At 41.1% G+C, this 16234-nt stretch overlaps 1 protein-coding gene across 1 annotated transcript in view; it reads right to left on the reverse strand.

The window, feature by feature from the left end:
• The window catches only part of NRXN3 (neurexin 3), a 1009770-nt gene that overhangs the window by 876802 nt on the left and 116734 nt on the right, over positions 1-16234 (reverse strand). The window contains 1 exon segment of the mRNA XM_040559130.1: positions 14563-14574. Coding sequence (XP_040415064.1) covers positions 14563-14574 — 12 coding nt within the window.

Genomic DNA, 16234 nt, shown 5'->3' on the forward strand with positions numbered 1-16234 from the left:
ATTACAATTTAGCTGTATTCAGAATCTAACTGTTTTAAAGCTGCCAGAGCTTTTTATTCTCCTCAGCATAATATGCAGAACCAGAAGAAACAAGAGCAGATGAGGACCAGAGGTTATGTTATAATGGTTACACTGTTGATAATATAGTTGAGGCATACAAACAAGCAATCACAACTATTAGACAAACCCAGAAAGGTTTGGCTGCCTCACAAAACAACAGCCTGATGGGCCTGTGGATTTGGCTAATTTTTATATATTTCGTTCTTGTATGTATGTCTTTTTTTGCTATCATTTTGCAAGATTTTTTACCTAAATACCTGACCTATTTTATTGCTTCTCTTCAGAAATGCCTCTATGTCTTATACTAATATTTGGCATCGCAACTAACACTAACAGCATGAACTCTTCTGAGCAGGGTCTGTCCCTTTCCACATCATCCTATACGGCATGAAGAGATCTTGGGGGCTTCAGGGTCTCACATACCAGAAAATATAATAGGAGAGGTGGACTTATGCTTTGCAAGCTCATGCTTTGAAGTAATGCCAGCAAGGTAGGCAAAAGGGGTTGGAAAGGGAGGAGTATGAACACCTACGGTCCCGCAATAGAGCAAGAGGAATCGGCACTTTCCCTCCCTGAGCAGCCTGCAATGCCGACACCTGACAGTAAGGGGTATCCTGAGTGGATTAAAAAGGAGACTCTGAACCTCCCTGCCTCATCCCTGCTGTGCCAACTCTCCCCAGCCCCTTTTGCTTTACCCCTGTTGAAAATTCATATTAATATTTCTAAATCTTTCTTGCAGCAGCAGTAATAACACCAGCAGAGAGCTCTGTCAGCTGGCAGGACAGCTTGCTGCCTGTTTTGGCTCTGACATTGTACCCGGGAAGCCTGAAGACTGACAATCTAACCTCTTTATGAGTGGATTGAATAACTGGCTCTATTTACAGCTGTTTATGTGGCATCCCAGAAGCCACCAGGTAAACACCTGAACCCAGGCAATCACTGGCCTGTAACTAGAGCCTTGCCATGTAATAAATAGGCAGCTCAGTAAAGGACAGATAATCTTGTAATGAGAGACTCTTGAATCAGTCTTGTTCTTCCAGTGTTTCGTCCTTTCCTCTAAAGCAGTCTGTTAACAAACTGAAACCTCCATGTACGATGAAAGTTAATATCCCTGTTCCTTGGCAAGCCAGTGTTTCATCTGCAGCAGGAACTTTTTTATTAATATAATTTGCCTGTGAAAGACTAAGAAAATGCTATACAAGAAAATTTTGCTTTGCTCTTCACTATCTTCTTCCATTAAGTGGGAAATACTTAACGCTCTGAGTGACTACACAATACCTCCTATTCACAGCTTTACCAGTGTGTCTCGTTTCTAGCTCGGCTGTGCCAACAAGTTCTCAGCGCTGGAATGAAGTGTGCCAGCCTAGTGAGGCCTGGCAGTGAAATGGCAACAATGCCCTAGATCAGGGTGCAGAGGGACCCAGAGCTGCGTTATTGGTGATGGAAAGTCAAAGCATGTCAAATTCAAGGTGTGTGTGGGGGAGCTGTGAGGCAATCCACTCAAGCAGGGTAACGCAAGCAGACACTTTAAAAAGTGTTTGGCATAGATATTTGACATGGGAAGATACTGAGGGTTATTCTGATAAAAATATACTCGGAAGAAAATAGATTTTTGAATCACAGCTATCCATCAACACAAACAAGGAAAACAACCTGATGTACTAAGAATAAATTCAGAATCAAAAATAAAATGGAAAATAATGATCACCAGATGGAAAGAGAACAGAGGCTGAGGCAATCATTATGGCACAATAGTATAAGGATATTGAAATCCTCATGGAAAATTGTTATTTATAACTTCCACAATTCATATTCTACATAGCCAAAGCTCTGGGAACTCTCTGTTCCCATCCCCAAGATGCACAAGCAGCCAAACACACTCCAATCAAAGCCAATAGATCTACATTATAAGAGGAAAAGATTTACAGTTAACTAATTTATGTGAAGGAGTACGGAACAAATAGCAGAAAAGCTCCAAAAAGCATGTGGGAATGCTCATGCAATAACTCCATCCAAATTCATTGTGTGGACTCAGTAGTCCAAATTCATTGTGTGGATTCAATATTGCACAATCCCATGGAAATGGATCTGGGGGTTCTGGTTGACATCAGCTGAACACGAGCCAGCAGTGTGCCCTGGCAGCCAGGAGGGCCAACCACAACCTGGGGTGCAGCAGGCCCAGCACTGCCAGCCGGTCGAGGGTAGGGATTGTCCCACTCTGCTCTACTCTGGTGTGGCCTCACCTCGAGCACTGTGTGCAGTTTGGGGCACCACAGTATTAGAAAGATAGAAAACTGCTAGAGAGTGTCCAAAGGAGGGCTACATAGATGGTGAAGGGTCTGGAGGGCAAGATGTATGACGAGCAGCTGAGGTCCCTTGGTTTGTTCAGCCCAGAGCAGAGCAGGCCGAGGGGAGGCCTCATGGCGGCCTGCAGCTCCCTCACGAGGGGAGCAGAGGGGCAGGCGCTGAGCTCTGCTCTCTGGGGACAGCGACAGGACCCGAGGGAACGGCGTGGGGCTGGGACAGGGGAGGGTCAGGCTGGGGGTTAGGGAAAGGTTCTGCACCCAGAGGGTGGTCGGGCACTGGGACAGGCTCCCCAGGGCAGTGGTCACAGCACCGAGCCTGCTGGAGTTCAGGAAGCGTTTGGACAATGCTCTCATACACATGGTCTGATGTTTTGGGTGGTCCTTTGTGGAGCTGTGAGTTGGACTCGATCCTTGTGGGGTCCCTTCCAACTTGGGATATTCTGTGATTCTAGGATTCTACTTGGTTTCTCTGCACTAAGCCACAACCTCTCACACTGCAAATTCAAGATATACTGGAGACAGGAGAGCTGAAGACCAGGGCTGAAAGTGAATTACAGTCTCTGCCCAAGGCTGCAGCCCCAAGTCCACACTCCCATCAATGGTGACATCTGCCAGGCCCCATACAAGCACAGGCCACTCTGCAGATGAGGTACAGCATGGCCCAGCATGCAAACTGTGCTGTTCCTCTGGAGTCTGGGACACTTGGCCTGCCTTTCCCAAGGAGCAGTTCCTCTTCTCATCCCAAAAGAGGGCTGAGACCCCTGTTTGTACCAGCACGGTGTTGTTTCCACTTACTGCACAAAGATGGAATAGACGGCCAGGAATAACCCACCACCAGCAACATCTGACACCACTGCTGAATGTGCACCTACAGCATGGGTCACGAGAATCACACCCTATTCTATTCTTTTGTACTTTCTACCCAAAAACCCAGCACACTTACAGACTAATTAATTTGGTTTGACGCAACATAAGACAGGAAAGCATCATTGCCTCCATTTCATATGTGGACAAGCTGAGCTTCACTGTGGGCAATCAAAACAGCCTGAAGCAAAACCAGAGCAACCAAGAATTGAACTGAGGACTCTAAATCTAGTGCCTTAACATTACCTTTCCTATCTCAGCATGACCTCCTCCCAAGCTGAGATGCTACTTTTCCATATTCAGGGGTATTACTTTCTTCCCTAGAGAGACCTGAAGGCTGAGCTGGAGTCTCTCTTCTTTCTCTTTGCTCATAGAAAGGAAAAAAAAAAAAAAAAGCACATCCACAGACACACTCCAAAGGCACTCATATTTAATCCCAGTGTAATTCTCACTGCTCTTTCTTAATCCTTCCACCTGTGAGATAATTGCCAGCATTCTGGGAAGAACTCGATGCTAATCATAGACTTGCATACAAAGAGACAAAGAACCAGATAAAACAGACTAAAGGAAATCACGGGGCCTGAATTAACCATGCACATACACATCTATTCCAGACACCCTGCTGAACTAGCCTCTTTCACTAACAGATGAAAGGCCCATTAATGGGGCTGGAGGAGAAGGCGGAGAAAAGCCAAGCCAGTAAATCAAGGATTTAGTCTTCTCCTGTATGCATTGTGTAATAAAATGCTACAAAAATCAAAGAACCTAAATAAGCTGCCTATCTGCCTAAAATTCAGCAAAAAATAAGGCATAGGACTATCTTCCCACCTCATTCGGTCCAGAAGACCAGTGTTCACGGCAGGTTCCTCTGCCACTGCTTTACCTGGGACACTCCTCCCAACCCATCTCTTTTGGTCCTCTGAAGCAGGCGCTCATATGTTCCTCCTGCCCTTCCCTTGGCAGGGGAACGTCCTGCCCATTCCATTTGTCCCTTCTTCCCACTGCAGATACCATACTTCCCTTCTTCTTCCTTATAACTGGGGAAAAACATTTCCACTCCTTGACTACTTGAAGTACCCTCTTTTTTTCCACTTGTCCTTCAAATTCATGCCTTTGAGGAGAAACCCACACTGCCTCTGTGCACTCAGATATACTTTCCAGCACACCCTTTAAGCAGTACACCGATGGCACCTCTGCATTATGGCTTTTTTAAATCCTGTTGATTTTTGTCATGGAGAATATGTGTTGTTCCCTTTGTAAAATATGATTGCTATTTATACGGTTGTGTACATGTTTATCAACAGATAAATACAGTTTTAATCTTCTTAGAGAATTGCTTTAACAAGTAGAATCTAATTGGGACAGTCCTTGGTAGAACAAGCAAGTTATTCAGTGGTTTATAAGATACACTGCTCCGGTGGTTACAGAAATGGGAATGGACAAGAGAACTCTGGCATTTAATGCCTGTTCTCCTCCAGCTCACTCCATCTCTGTGCTTCTGCTTATTCAACTGTAAAACAAGGAAAACAAATAATTAACCTTCTTACTGGATGGATATGAAGCTGAATGATAATGTTTGTACTCATTGTGTATTTTTTCCAGGGCACTTTGTGTCAATGCGGCAGCCTCCTTGAGCAGCAATGAAGGGCTTTTGTCCTCACTCCACCACTGCCAGGCAGAGGCACAAAGGCCCTGACAATTCACAGGGGAAGCCAGTTGGGAGCGAAGCACCCACCTCTCACTTCAGAGGCCTCTCCTTTAAGCACGATGCTGTTTAGGAATGTACTCTAAGCACTCAGAGACACTTCTCAGGACAGTAGGTTGGTGGGATGTCAAAGCACAGCGTGTGCGCTGCTGATGACAAATAGTGAGCTCACAAGAAAGTATTTTTCAGGAGAATTACAGACAGACATGGCTGGAAACAGCATAAGAGAGAAAACCAGCTGCTCAAAACGAACTGCTGAGAAATGACCCACCGGAAATCCCAACAAATAGAGCTGTAACGAGCTCAGGGCCGGAAAGAAGGGAATCAGTGCCTATCCACTGAGCGCATCAATAGGAAAACTTGTAAGGAGGTTTCAAGCTCCCAAATCAGTCAGATGGGAGAACAGTCAGAGAGAAAGTGAGTCCTGAAATAAATTTCTTTTTGGTTATTTTTGGAAAAGGAGACAAAAAGGAGGGAGGTCGGTACATTGGAAAGCTGACAAAAATCATTATTCTCTATAAATTGCTTTGACATTGTATAGGCAGTGACCTTCACAGCGCTACCAGTTTAATGGCATTTACTTCAGCAGTAGCTGATTTCACTATTAAACAGGGATGCATAGCACACGATTACACAACTAAATCACTCTTGTAAATATTTAATATGATTGCCTTTCTTTTTTCCCTTTTAACAAATCACTATCAAAGGCAGAGCGCACAGTAGAAAACACATTTATTTATTCTATCCTGGAAAAAGCTTAGTGCTCATGCATTTTATCTATCTAGTTCTCCAAATGACTTTGACACTTGAAAGCCCTTGTGATCAAAACAGTCTGAAGGAAGGCAATTTTGCAACCATTTAAGAACTGATTTCATGCACTGATCAACATTTACCAAACTTGCCTGATGGAATAGCACAAAGTTTAACCCAGCAGACTGTTAGCAAACACCTGAAAGAGAAAATTAGTAAAAAAAAAAAAAAATACACTGGTTTAAATAGAACTACCTTAGGAGACAAAGAGAAAGAAAATCAGATATTATCTACACCACCACCACCAAAAAAAAAAAGAAATCAGTTTTTGGAAAGTAAAAGGGAACTGCCACTAATAGAAGTCATACTTCTGGCTGACAATACAATAAGTGCATCTACCACATAATGTATTCACTCTATTATGGACATACAGTGCAGCACAGCAGGAAATGAAGTGTCCACAGATTTCTCTTAAAATATATCTGTATTAAAGATGGAGTCAATAGATAGAACAAATAAAGTACAAAAACACACAAAAGAAAAATTACTAATGATGCCTCTGGTATCATATCTAGTAAGAAAAAATTGAGAAATTGAAATGCTAAGTATGGAATTGAGTACCTTATGTACTGGAAGTTGTTTTTAAAGACAGCCTCACGATTTGTACTTTCTGATTTTTCCAACTTTAGAAAAAGAATTTTTTCACAGTCTGTCTCATTTTGGTAAAAATGATATTCTGTTCAAACTGCAGATGACCAGTGCCAGCAAGTGCTCTTTATGAAAGTATTCCAGGAGTCTAGTAGCTAAAGGGATGAGTCTCTTCAGCAATTCAGCAACAGAGGAAAGGGAAGTCAATGGGTATTTAGGAACTAAACAAATTCTGGGGAAAAAAAAAGAAAAATTTCATACCCTAAGAGACAAAAAACAGAGAGTGCAACTTGCCTACAGACTTCATTGTGACGCTCTTTGGAGTAAGACCATTCCCAAGTGAGTATGTGTAGCTGGAAACGGTCAGATAAATGTGTTATTTGGATGACGCAGTTGGTCAGTCCTGCAAGGCACTGGCACCCGGGACATGTGTGCCCTTCGTCAGAGCTGGGAAACGCAAATGCACAGCGATGCGAGGTGCTGCCCTGGGTTTTATAAAAGCTGCAACATCTTTAATGCAGAGCTGAGTGAGAGTGTAATCCCTGTGCCGTGATGCAGCAGCGTGCTCCCCTCGCAGGACAAGCCAACAGCTATGCAAGATCCTTTTATCAACATTCACAGGGCTAGAAAATAACTGTTCACAGTTTGATTCCTGACATTACCGGGTGAACCAAGAATTGCTCAGAGAACTGGCAGCTGAATACACACGTAAAAGACAAAGGTTCTTCAGTGATATTTATTCTAGCCAAGTTTTAATATTTCAAGGCTTATAGCAACTAACTCTTTACATAATCAGCTGTAATTGTCTGATCCCAGCTGGTGATCAGCACATTCATCATCAACCTGGTCATTATTAATACACCAGTAATTAGGGGCAATAAAGGTGTGTGCTTTATAACGCTAGATTAATACAATTCCGCTGTACCTAATAAGACTACAGCTCCTTTTAAAATACAATTATTTTAACATTCAAATTATACATTGTTGTTACCACCACTAACAACTAACGATCACAGAGCTGTATGATTTTAGAACAAATACTGATATGTTTTTAGAGTCTTCAGTAAAAAGAATTTGATCAATTAAAAGGAGCCTTATTTTGCTTTAGAAATAATCTGACCTATAAGCAGCTCCCAAATCAAACTGTGATTTGAGAGAAAAGCTCTATTAAAATGCATGCAATTGACAGAATCGAATCGTAAACACTTACCTACATATACTACATACATTCTTCTTGCTCTACCGAAGGAGAGAAAGCGATATCTCAGGCACCACAGTGTGGTACTGCTTGGCAAATGCTGCTGACTTTTTTAATGGTGACAACTGTGTACACAAATTCTCAAAGTACCAGTTCTGCTTGAAGCCTTTCCCCACACAGCAGTGCTGGTAAAGGGCCATTTCTATTAAATGCTTTGCAGTCTTTGACTTTAACAAGAGCAAAAATAAGGCCATCATTTAGCAAGAATGATCCATAATCCCTCAGGTTATTGTCAGAACAGCCTCAGAGCCAGACTCTTCCCTGCACTATTGCTTTTACATCAGAGCAATTCCCCTGCTTCGATATCAGTTATACCACAATAAAAGTCTTGCAGTGCAGTGAAGAATACGGCTCCTGATACCCTTACATCAAACCTCTGGGTATATAAAGCATATATAGGATGAGACCAGCATCTCGCAGAAAACCCTACGAATGAAAATTGGGGACTTTGTCCTTGCATGTACACAACACATTCCTGGGTGCAAAACACCTTTAATGTCCATGGGGTTCACCGGCTGTTCAGGGAACACACTACCATAAGCAAATCAACCTGCAGGATAAACTGTCTGTAGCATAAACTTCCAAACAAAACGGCTTTGAAAACAAATGAACACACTAGAACTTGCAAGTGCTGGATTGTTTGGTCTCTGTGGTGGTATTTTCTATTATCTTCCCTTATTTCATAGCCTGTCTGTACCGATCTCTATTTGGATACGTACACTTGGAATTATCAAGGCTTTTGAAGCAAACGTGGCAATGAAAGCAAGCATGAGAAGGAGCTCTAGCTCCGTGGAAGAGGTGAGCATGGCCAAACAAACGAGAGGTGCTGGGTGTCACAGATGCACCAGCACTTGGCAAGGGCGCAACGGAGTCAAAAACAGAATAGCAATTGTTGTTGTTGTTAGATGTGGCGGAAATCACACACCATTAGACATGACTTAATAACTGAAACAGAAGATAACTGTGTGAGTTATATCAGACGGTTTGAGAAAGCATGGCATTCTTCACAGTAATAGTTTTACAACCGTTTGTATGGCGTGTTATCCACTAATGTCTAGTCAAAATATTTACTATCTAGTAATGCACTGCAAATAACACTGCTGTTTCTAAGCACTTACTTCTAATATATAAGATCCTGCTTACACAGCACATATTTTCTAAACTGTACCATAATGTTATCACCATAGTGCACAAAAGGCCACGATGAGCCTTAAAAGGGGAAATTCCCCTCTTCCAGTGGGTTTCATATTTTTGCAGGGACATCTGATGTGTGTGACAGGGGTCTATTTCTGCTCCCGATGACATTATCACCATTTTGCTGCATTACCATAAAGCCCAGGAAATAAGCTATTACCTACCATCACTCCTCCCAAATGTTATCACAGAGAATCATGCATTCACAAAACAGCATTAACAGTGAGAATTGGAGTCCATTTAAACTGCAGCTGTTCCTTTATTCCTAAATAGGTTCTTAGATCAAAACTTCTCCCTGACTGGACTCATTATCAAATGTCCCTTTCAACTGGAAGAAGAAAAAGATCGTTTAAAAAAAAAAAATACATGTTTTACAGATAAACTCCTTCCCTGAATTATGACAACCAGGTAAGTAATGTTAAAACAAATATTTTTTTCTAAAATTCAGCAGACTATTTATCTTTCAGAATTGTGAGTTTAAATTTTGCCTTCAAATCATCTCTGGCAACAGAAATGAACCTGTAATTTTTATTTTCTATTTCTAGTTTATTTCATTTTCAGAATCTCAGGCCTCATTTATTTCAGGAAAAGATTTTCCTTTTTATTTTAATTTGAATGATAATACTAACTCTGAAGTAATGACTTTCTTTTAAATACAAAATCTAAACCCTGGATCTGATACACATGCTGGTGTCCCTTTCAGTTCTAAACCCATGCCCTGGAAAAACCCACAAACCTACATTCTGCTATTATCACAGAAAACAGCTTATTATGTTCCATTTCCCTCTCTGCTTCTTTGCCTCTTTGTTACTGCCCGTTGGAAGGACTCCAGTCTGCAGGGAAAAGCCACTCTCCCACTGCAAAAATGAAATGCCAGGAAAAGGCACAATGTCTCTTTAAGAGTCAACAGTAAATTAACTTGCCCATAAGAGTGCAATAATTAGCAGTTAGTAGCTTATTAAAAGGATGGCAAAGGCCAAGCTGCCATCTGGGATCTCCAGTTTCTTGTGATTGTTATTATGTCAAGATGTGCAACTTGCATTAGCTTTCTTGTCACTGTGCTTGCGCTTACTTTACATGTAAATTTTAATGAAAGATACAGCACTTTAAAAATCAGACGTCCATCAAAAGCACTATTAGTCTGGCTTTTACCGAGCACATGGCCTGTTTCGCTGCCTCTGCATCTCTACACACTGCTGAATGCCTCCAATTTTAAAAAGAGGGGGAGAGAGAAAAAAAAAAAAAGCCTTTCAATGATATCAATTAAATAGCCTCTTGGGGAAGAGTGAAACCTGATCCCCATCAAAAAGAGAAGACCGCACCACAGCATGAGAGGACAATATTTTAGCTCCTGTTTACACACAACACAGCCACAGTGCCTTTAACTCTCCCGGGAATCATTCTTCTTCATAAAAATGAAAGTCAATCAAGAATCAGCTGTTTATTCACACGTTAGAAAGACACAGGCTTGAAATAAGGCAGCAAGAAAGCCTGTAAGAAAAAATAAATTACCTATAAACTACAAAATACTTAACGCATTATTAAATATTTTATGCATACACATTGTTTGTAAACACAAATATGCCCATATGCCCAAACAAAAAATAATTTACCAGAAATGTCCTATTTAGTGTCACATTTGTCTGCCTTCATAAATCTATTATGGAGAGGTGTAAAAAAAAAAAAAAATCTGAGACATCTATCCATTCCTTTCTGTTAGCTAGTATTCAATATTTTAGTGATTTTGTTCACCGAAGTCCTCAATTGTCATCAGTTCTGGAATATAAAGAAATAGGATGAATGTCCTGTTGAAGCATCCCCCAATATGAAATTCATCAACTATTAATCATCCCTAATTACAGCTAGAAGAATTACTTTAAAATAGTGTTTTTTTCCTAAGTAAAATATGAAACCAGTAGCAAAGGTTTGCTAACAAAAAATGATTCCAGAAGAATGAAGTCTACATTTAAGAGGCCTTCATTCTGTCAAAGAGGTTTTATGGACTGGGTATTCGCTAGGCATAAAATGAAATGCATTATTTCTTAAGCAGTGATTAGAAGGGAACTTAAAACTGAAAGTAGCCATCCTTATCAGAATGCAGGAATTTTTATTTTGAAGAGAAAAATAAACCCCAAACCACCCACTTTGAAAGTATTAAAGAAAGGACTCTAATTATAGAAACCAAAAACATACAATGAATTTAAAACCCCAATATTAAGACATTTTAAAGGGCAAACCAGAGCTTAAGAACCACTGCCAAGGCTGGCAAGATGAATGTAGTGTTGTTTTTCCCCTTGTATAATTAGATATTTAGAGAGCACAAATGATTTAATTTGTTACTGATGTTTCTCCTGAACATTTGCATAAACCCTTGGCCACTCAGATGAACTTACTCACATGGCTCCGAAATCCTAATGGTATTACTTGCAAAGAAGAACTTGAAAGTATTTTCCAGATCAGTAAAGTCCAGTCCTTTCCTTCTATCCAAGTCCACAAATGTGATTTTGCTTTTTCTGTGCCATTACCTCCTGGTCAATATTATTGAACAATTCAAAGAAAAAACAACCTCACACAGCTCACTGAGAGCAATGCTGAACATTACAAGACTTGAAAGACTTACTTGGGTTAAGAGTAGTTAGGGCCAAGAGAGATAATCTGATCTTGCAGTGCTGAGAACTATACAGGGAATTTGCCATTAATATCTGGTCTACGCATTGTGCCTCAAAAAATGTCTCATCCATAAAACAGGTGAGTGCTTTTTCATTTCCCTCTGAGAGTGGAAAAAAAAAAGGGGGAAAAAACTGCTTCATGTTGAAAATCAGTGTGCAGCTGTGCAGTTATTCATCCTGAGCACAGTTAATGATGGTGGGAAGGACCCAGTGCCTTAGAGGAGAACCTGAAAGCTGCACCAACGCTACGGAGGTGTGTGGTGCACACCCTGAAAACCGCTACGCTTCACTGTCATTCTTCGTGTCAGAAGGGACATTGGGGACTTTTGAGATTTTGGGTGAATCTTGGCCCTCTAAATTCAATGGAAATGTTGCTATTGCCTTTGAGAAGACTCAGGACTTCATTGATTAGGTGAAATTCATTCCTGAGAGAACGCCAGTGAAAAGAGTAGGGCCCTATCTGGAATACGGCCAATTTCCTTTGGAGGCACCAACCTCAGTAGAAGCAAGATCCAAAACAAGAGTGGTGATAAACCAAAAATCACTACATATATAGAGAATGGTGAATGGTAGCAAAAATGCAAATTATCATTTCCTTAACAAAAGCTGTCAAGAGAACAAATGATATGGAAGAACATGACTACACATTACTTCCAGTTCAATAGCAAAAGAGAGTTGGATATTTATATTCTCCTTTGGTATCATTGTCTTGTTGGGGAGTGTTAGGGAAATAAGCTCAATATAATTGTTCTTTAATTGTCAGTTCCTGTCCAGAAAAGAAGCTACATTCAGCAGTTCATGCCAAACAAAATAAAAGTCCTTCCTGATCATCATACATTTACCTCATCCTTGTGACCAGTTTTGTACACCTAATAAAAACACAAACAGTATAAATATATTTAGTTCAGGTTAAAATAGAAGTGGTGCATTGATGCATTTCTCCTATCTGACTGCTCCAGCCATTACCCCAAAATACCTGCACTTCATCTTCTTCAGCTTTCCAGGAACTTATATAAATAAATAAATAAATAAATAAATAAAAAATTTTAAAAGAATAGATGCAGAAGAAGCCTATTCACTATGGTGGAAGCAATTAATGAAAGACTTGTTCCAATTGATGAATGCAAGGTCACAGACTGCTATACCTTGTGAAGAGGTTTTATGAAATCACATACATCATATCCTTTGGCTACATACATGGCATGAGACAGAGTGGCTGACAGTTTTTGCTAAAAACTACAAGAATGCCCCAAAAATATGAATCTTCTAGGTATGATCACTATGGTATCTGGTACCACCTTTTCTGTGAGCTGAAGGCCACGCGTGGGTTCAAAATTACACAGCTTTTTTCACAAAGAGTGATGGTTCTCTAATGAAGTCCCTTGTTATAAGTAGAGCTAAAAATTACACATAGCTGGGAACTGAAACAATATTTTCACTTAATGACACAATAAATTGTTTCCGTGCATATAAATTAATTGTAGACTATATGTTATAATCCTCATTTGTACAGGCTCAAATGGGAGTTTTCCGTCAAAAAGACTTTCCGCTTAGTCCTGCAGCATAAATGCCACCTGAGAAAAGAAGGGAGCAACAGGAGCTAACATCACGCCGTACAAGACTTGCCCTGATCTACACTGACCCTTAAATCACACTAAGGCATACATCAGCCAACTCAATTATTGGCAGCTGTGTTGAGTCACAGTAACATTTTGTATGGTGTGCTTACAGCTTTAGGTTCTCAATTTTTTTATGGTGTGTATATGTGATTATTAAGTTCATGTTCACTGCTTGCTAAGAAGATGGCTCTGAGTACAACTTACACGTTATTCTCTGCCCCCCAACTTTGGATAGAGTAGAAAAGCTGTGAAATAAATTAGTGGAATATTTTTTCAACTTCAAAACAGAACAAACAATATTAATTACATGATGCACCCCATCACAGAGAATTCAGCAATACAAACTTGTTAGAAGAAGGCAAGGCCTCATACAAAGAGAAAGTGTTTAACATGGCATCGTGCTCCCCAGAATTTGGGTATGAAGGGAGCAGCAATCACTGGGCAGAGCCTGCTTGTGTCTCAAAAGAAAGCTACCATGAAAAAATCCTCTAAGCTATCATATTCTCCCAAATTCATAGTAGGGCAATTAGTCATGTCATCCCCTAATGTCTTATTGGCATGGACACAACCAACATCCTCCAATGTGTTCAAATCCTGCTGATTGATAGATCAGATTCTTCAGCAGTGTATTTGTTGAAGATGAGTAAGCCTCGGCATAATGAAACCTTCTAATCTCTCTATCTCATTGGAAAGTAGGACAAAGAAATGGATTTTACTCAAGCAGTGCTTATAATTTATCAATTAATCTTCTCCCTTCCCTCCACTCCAACCAGAGACCCACAGCAGGTTTGCAGCATTTTGCCTTTTTGACAGCTTTGATTAGGGATGGATGACTGCTCTCTGCATGCTAAAGATAGGTGTGAAATGCTGAAAAGCAAGCCGGAGCCCCACAGCAGCCTTTCCACTTCATGCTCTGTGCTGTACTGAGCTGCAAAGAGAATGGTCCCTCTGTTTAGCAATGCTGATGATTCTTGTTTCCTCTGCAGCTCTTTGCAACTCAATTCCTCCTTGAAAAGCACCTTTTTGCTAACAGGGAGACGGAACAAAGCAGAGAGGAAGAAATGACTGCTGAAGAGACCTCCATGGCTGAGAAGTGTTGGGCAAAGCCAGGTCCTGCTTCCACCAACACCGGTGTCAAAATTCCCAGCAGTGGCAGGGCTCCAGTGCAGGAGCCACCAGTACCAGCTTAGGCCTCCGGCCTCTGGCTCTGTCTTTGACTGAAGTGACTGTCGCTCTGTACCCCAGTGTCACCAGCTACAGAGGGCCTGGCAGTGCATGGCCCACACTTCAGTATGAATAGGGAGGAAATACCATCTGTTAAGCAACCCTCAAAGCATCCATCTTAATTGTTTCTTCTATAAAACAAAGCAAAGTATGTTCAAAAGTAATGTCATTCAATTCCGATATAAGCCACGTTCATAAAAACACAATGTGTCCATTGACAAGCATTTTACAAGCAACAAAGTGTTAGAAAGAATGCAATGTCTACCTTTACTTCTACCTACAGACAGGAAGGTGTGCGTCCAGGCAAGAGGAGGAACAAGAGGGGTGTCCGTCACGGAGGAGGCAAAAGAGAAGAAAGGAAGAAGCATAAAAAACAGAAAATGGTGTCACTGGCCATACTTAGAAAAGCAAGAAAATGAGCGTATTTATATAGCAACCAAAGCCACCAAAACACAGTGTCAAGAGAAAAACAAGAGTCACACCACAAGTAAAGCACAAAGCAAGGCTTAAACAACTGATGGCACCACCAGAAACTGCCTTTTTGCTTCAATTTGATTTTCCACTGAGAAATGCAAACCTTTCATGCAATAGCACGGCAGTGATATGCCTCATTCCACGTCAAATTCAAAACAGCAAAGGAAACAACAGAGTAGGACAGACAAAAATAAATCTCATGATAATATATTTGCTAAACACATTTCACCTACCAAAGCTAATGTGTTTGTATATAACATTGACATTGCATATTTACATACATATATACATTTACATATTTTATATCCATCGTATTTTTATAGAGAGTAAATATTTATCAAAAAGGAGCATCTCTAAGTTGGTTGGCAAGAAAAGAGGCCACTGTTCCCTGATGTGTCATGGATAAATAAGGGTGGCTAACGTTGCCAGAAACCAATAGTTTTCACATTTTTTGCCAGACAAGAGAGTATAGAAAAAGCTGACGGCAATCACAGTATAGAATAGGTTGTGCGAGTCTTTGGGAGCCAGCTGGGTTGCAACTTGTAATTTAAATGGCCAAGTCCATCTGTTTAGACAATCCACTGCTAAATCACAGACCACTATAAAGACATGTTCAGTGTTATTGAGATTGAAAGTAGCCATGAAAGTTCACTGTCCTGATCACTCCCAACACGCCATCACCCTTCTTCTGCTAATAGCTTGCCATATTCAGCTGCATCCTCAGCAACTAGAATATGCTGGAGGGACTTTTCTGGTGGATGATCCTTCACTAAGCACGATTGTTGAGCCATGAGCCCAGCTGAACAACAAGCAGGGACAGAGAAGTAGCTCGGTGCTTCCCAGAACTCAGCCAGATGCTTCACATGCCAAACACCATGGTCTTGACATGCAGTCCTAAGGAGCTGACTTGCCTACCCCATGGGGATGCTAACTCCCTCAGCAGTGAGCCCCAGCTTCACTTCTGTTTCCCAAGCTGTCATGAACTCATAGCAGACATCTGCCTTGAACTACAGAATAAAAACTGCTTATGTCCTAACTGTTTCTAGATTTCATTGAGATATTATGTCCTTTTTATTCAAATTTCTAATTTTGAGCCTCTAGAGGCACTACGTTCTTCAGGTTCACTTAATGGCAAGAATACAATTCCGTATATCTAGTCTAGGAAGGCCTCATCAGGCTTTAGAGGCAATGCTCACATTTTCTCCCCATGGACAAGCTGCTGGCCTGGTCTTTCTAGTGTTCTGGGATCAAGTTGCCCAGTCCTGCTCACACATCTCTCTCCTCACACACCTTGCCTAAGACTTCATCGATTTGACAGTGTTATTCACAAGATCAGAGTGCTCCACCAGTGCTGCTAACTCCTCCCCGTGCACTGCGTCAGCAAGATGCTGATGCTGTCCAAGGCAAACAGGATCACCCCTCTCCTGCCTCGCTTCTGCTCGTCAGCTTCTTGCTCCACACCC

This window comes from Cygnus olor, chromosome 5, assembly GCF_009769625.2.
Source record: "Cygnus olor isolate bCygOlo1 chromosome 5, bCygOlo1.pri.v2, whole genome shotgun sequence".
NCBI lineage: Eukaryota > Metazoa > Chordata > Aves > Anseriformes > Anatidae > Cygnus > Cygnus olor.